The sequence below is a fragment of the Leguminivora glycinivorella genome, chromosome 2, assembly GCF_023078275.1.
Source record: "Leguminivora glycinivorella isolate SPB_JAAS2020 chromosome 2, LegGlyc_1.1, whole genome shotgun sequence".
Taxonomy (NCBI): domain Eukaryota; kingdom Metazoa; phylum Arthropoda; class Insecta; order Lepidoptera; family Tortricidae; genus Leguminivora; species Leguminivora glycinivorella.
In genome coordinates, this window is record NC_062972.1 from 18,835,522 (window position 1) to 18,840,074 (window position 4,553).

Below are 4,553 nucleotides of genomic sequence, written 5' to 3' on the forward strand. Positions count from 1 at the left end.
GTAGGTACATTATAGCACGTACTCCGTGCGTATATAATGCCAACTCCTTAAATATGTAAAAAGAATACGCATCTCATTATCTATATGACTAATTGGACATGTTTATATTTTTTAAATTTAAATGCATACCTATATGTATAAGAATTTGTCGCGGCGAATGCAGGCATAACGCAAGGAGGATGATGAAATGCATAAATAAGAAATCTTTGCTATTTGTTTTCTGGGTGACTTCATTCTGAATTACACACACGTTAGAAAGTATTTTATTAAAAAAGTAATAATGTAATAATGGGTGTGAACAGCAAAGAAATTCGGCTGAGGTCTGCGGCCGCGTTGCAGCCGTTTTCGTAGCAGGCCAAGTTCTCGCACGAGCCACGGCCATTCGAACAGTCCTTGTCTTCGTCACCGATGGAGCAACCACGATTAACGATAGTCATTCCATATACTGGAAATAAAACATTGAATACATTGATATCAGTGTCAGATATTTTTGTTACCAAAATGATATGTAAGTAAGGCAATATTAAACATTAATTTCATAAAATTTTAGGAATAAACTGCTGCTCAGATGAACTGAACAGGATGGCTAGCCGAATGGCACAATCGCTCACGAAACGCTCACGAAACGAAGCGCTAGTAGATATCTATCTCTATCGCGCTTGCGTATTGGCGCGACAGAGCCAGCGGCGTATCGCTTTCGTTTGGCGTCGGAGAAATGCCATTCGGCTACGGGGCCTGGAATACTTATACGTACATTCTGAAATCGTATGCACATATTCTAAGTACATAGTTATATTTTTACGTGATAATTGCATTAGTTATGACTTGAAACTCTAAATATATATACGAGTAATAATGACAAAGCAAAAACCTTGTATTCAATATGTTAATAATATAAGATAATAAATGGCTTGTTGTATTAAAACTTTTAACTCTGCACACCCTACACTACCATCACAAACTCTAGCTACACTCAACTCAAAATATTTGGCTTGACCGTTCCGCCGATAAGTCATTACCAGGAAATGACTGGAGTCTGGAATCCAGACACATTATCAACAAGTCATCCCTCCAATTTAATAGAAAAGATTAGCTCTTACTTTTACGAACTCTTTTTCTGCAGTAAGGTTTCGCATCAGGACCCAGTACGTGATCCATCAGTTCCTGGTCTTCCATGGTTCCATTTAATAAATATTCCCGTCTGCAGTCCATAAGAAAGTAGACTGCTCCGCCCGTCAGATCGCTGGGCTTGAACGGATCTTCACAGGCCGGCTCGTAGATAGACGAGCATGACCAACATTCGAGGGATTCACCTAAAAGTTTCTTAATATGTTATGAAGTAGCTCTTTAATTTTTACAGAAATTATCTATGTCCCACAGTAAACTTGATATGAGGAAATATCTATGCGCATAAGTCATCACACAAACACATACTACCTACTTGTATTGAAAGTACATACCAGTGCTCGATAGTAACACTTTCAATCTTAAGTCTTTATCAATAATTTTTTTTTTTTTTTTTTTTTATTTATTTACTCAAAACAGGTTACACAGTATTATTCTAATTATAGTATTTTCGCCAAACTGTATGACAGTTTGTTGGCGAATGCAAGCACTCACTATTATTTCCTTATCGTCTACTGTGTAAGGTAGGTAGCAACAGCAACACACTTGTCCGACCAGCTGGTGGCCATTATCTAACTACAAAAACAAGTTTTGAAGGCGGTCGGAGAACTGTGAAACCATTGCACAATTTTGATGCTGATTCATACTTAATCTAATTAAACTACATTACTTAGGTACTAATTCTAATGTCTAATTGATACATTTACGCTAACCCGTTTTCTGATAATTATCTAATAAAAACTTTTTTATCTTATTTTTGAAGGACACTAGGCTATTACAATCGTCATGACATGGAATAACATTAAATATTCTAGGTATTAAATAGTATCTAGTCCTCTTACCGTAATAGTTACTAGCCTGCGGTTCCATAAAGGTAGGAATGTACGTACACAACTACACATACAACACTTACGTGCTGTTGAATTTTACACTTTGTAAGTTTTATACGATAGAGCCCAAATGATGTAATCAACTAAAAATATGTATGTACCTACTTATTTCCTTTATTTTAAATCAGTCTAATTTGTTCAGATTAGCAGATTAGTGAAGTTAGTTTTTCAAGGATCATAAATAGAGATAGGTATATAAAACTTTAAATTCTAATTTTTTGTACCCGTAAATAATAAGGTAAAATAATGTTGTTAATTTATCGCTTTCGACCTTTAATTGACATGCGAATAAACGCTAATTATTATATGCTTATCTGAGAACATTAGAACTTACCTTCTCTGACAGAAATAATAATTAAACAAATAATAATCCTATAAGATAGCGCAATCATAGTTGTTAAATCACGGCACTAAACAATTATACATATTTTAACACTAACTTTGCTTGAACACTGACATCCGAGCTTTAAATATTTTTATGAAGGTTACTTTTAATATCATATCAGCTATCCGCTCAGAAGCGGATGCGTGACTCAATAATATTTCACGATAAACAAATTGTGGAGTTTAAACCATGTTTATTTGATTTTATAGTTTGATATGAAAAAGTATGAATCACCAATTAATTAATAAGCCAACTTTGCCCGCTTTTTTCGAAAAAACACGAATTTCTCAAAAAAAATCTATGAAAGTATACATTTTTTTTTGGCTTACCAAGTCCATTATGACAATCTGCAGCCGTCCATTAGTAAAAAAAAATTTTATCTCGTCATTTTGTATATTTTTTTTACGATTTTAAGGGCGGGTAAAGTTATCCGGGTTTTTGGCCAACATTGCCCACGTCGATTTTGCACTGAAATTTAGCTCGTACAGCATTGAAACAAGAATCACAATAAGCTAATGGGCAATCCTACCGTTTGCTGTCAACAGCTTAGCGACATCTGTGCAAACTTTAAAAAAAATCAAGTGGGCAATGTTACCTGGCCATTTTTGCCCTTTTCCATACAAACGACACCTAAGCGATTTACAAGTGTTAGGGTTGTCACTTTTGAGGAAACATCATTAATTTAGTCATGTTAAACGTTTTAGGTACAATAAAATATAGTGTGTGATAATCAACGTTTATTTATACTTAATAAGTTTAAAAACACAATAATACATTCATAAAAAAGTTAACAGACGTTTTAGTAAAAATATGTTTTATCCCATTCTAACAAACGCAAATGTTATAGTGCCAGATAAAGACAAACAATCATTTAGCTAATCAGTTGTTGAAGAAGGTTTATGAATAAGGCGGTGAGGGTTCAATTTCCTAAGTGTTTAGTATGTTTCATTCGCCAACGTAACGCGACGACCGCGTTTCTGTTTGCACATAATATATATATTATCTACATCTCGTTCCCAGCAGTATAGGTGGAGCGATTGGGAGTGAGATGCAAATATGAGCTAACCCAAACACGATCGTTGCGTTACGTTGTCAAATGATACATACTAAACACTCTGAAGAGGGATGAGCTACCTATAAAAGCGAAATTACGATGTAAATAATCATTTACTTATAAGACAATGTTATATTTTATTCAAGTAGGTAGATAAAAACTAACAGGTGACAACCCTAAGACATTTTTGGCGATGGGCAAAGTTTGCAATGACTAGTCGCTGCATTACAAGGTAACATTGCCCAAGACCATAACTCCGTTAATAATTAGTTTTACGAAACTTTATTAACAGAAAAACAATCTACAAATCTTATTTTATTACATGCTATGGGTTTTACTCACCAGCGTTTTCCCCATTTTGCACAATTCACGATCAAACTTCACAAAAAAACTGCCCGCGAAATCACGCACCTCACTCGACGAGTTCTGACATGCAACTGATGGCAGTTAGATACAAAAGTGATGCTCAGTGTTGCTACCCATATAACCTAGTTTCTACTAAAAATAGTGGAGTTGCCAGAACTCTGATACATTTTTCTATACAAACCGATTTGTTGTTTAAATTTTGAGTTTTGGGCAAAGTTTCCCCTGGTGGCAAAGTTGGCGTATTTGACGGAATATGATGATCCTACAAAATATCGGGACACATTAGCGTGCATGGGTACCGAGCTAGTCTACCGATCTACATGCAGCTACGGAATGCGTGGTCCAATATGCACAACCTGTTTTTTTTTTTCAGGTCATAAATAAAGACTACAGAAATCCTTTATCAATATGAGAAAACATCACGAAAAGTATAGTGAAAAACCAGTATTTGGTGTAACAAGCAGAATTAAAACGTATACATAAGTATTTTAATATTTTCACAAACGAGTAATTGACCAGATCGATAGCGTAGGTTGATCTCAATTTGCTTTTTGTTATATGTTCTCCTTTATTGTAGGCCGCAATTCTCAACCGATACTCGTAGACATTAAAAAATATCAATAAAAAAATAATGTTATGAAAATAATTTAATTTGATCTAAGATACTCATAGAATTTGCGCTGTAAGGCGCTTAAGACCATCGTGACTCTAATAATGAATTGAAGAAGTATTT

The 4,553-nt window shown here is 34.7% G+C and overlaps 1 protein-coding gene across 1 annotated transcript; it reads right to left on the reverse strand.

The window, feature by feature from the left end:
• Window positions 1-215: 215 nt before the first annotated feature.
• LOC125242251 lies at window positions 216-2,523 on the reverse strand. Its single transcript, XM_048150996.1, has 3 exons — window positions 2,350-2,523; window positions 1,101-1,313; window positions 216-445 (listed from the first exon to the last, which is right to left on the reverse strand). Exons 1-3 carry the CDS (start codon window positions 2,405-2,407, stop codon window positions 267-269), a joined length of 450 nt encoding a protein of 149 aa, XP_048006953.1. The 5' UTR covers window positions 2,408-2,523; the 3' UTR covers window positions 216-266.
• Between the last annotated feature and the right edge of the window lie 2,030 nt (window positions 2,524-4,553).

Excerpts from the sequence above, each read along its gene's own strand:
- LOC125242251 (XM_048150996.1), bottom strand. The coding sequence starts at position 2,407 with ATGATTGCGCTATCTTATAGGATTATTATTTGTTTAATTATTATTTCT. Across the intron at positions 1,314-2,349 it reads TATTATTTCTGTCAGAGAAG|GTGAATCCCTCGAATGTTGG; the intron begins GTAAGTTCTAAT and ends AGAAACTTTTAG. Across the intron at positions 446-1,100 it reads CAGAAAAAGAGTTCGTAAAA|TATATGGAATGACTATCGTT; the intron begins GTAAGAGCTAAT and ends TTTTATTTCCAG.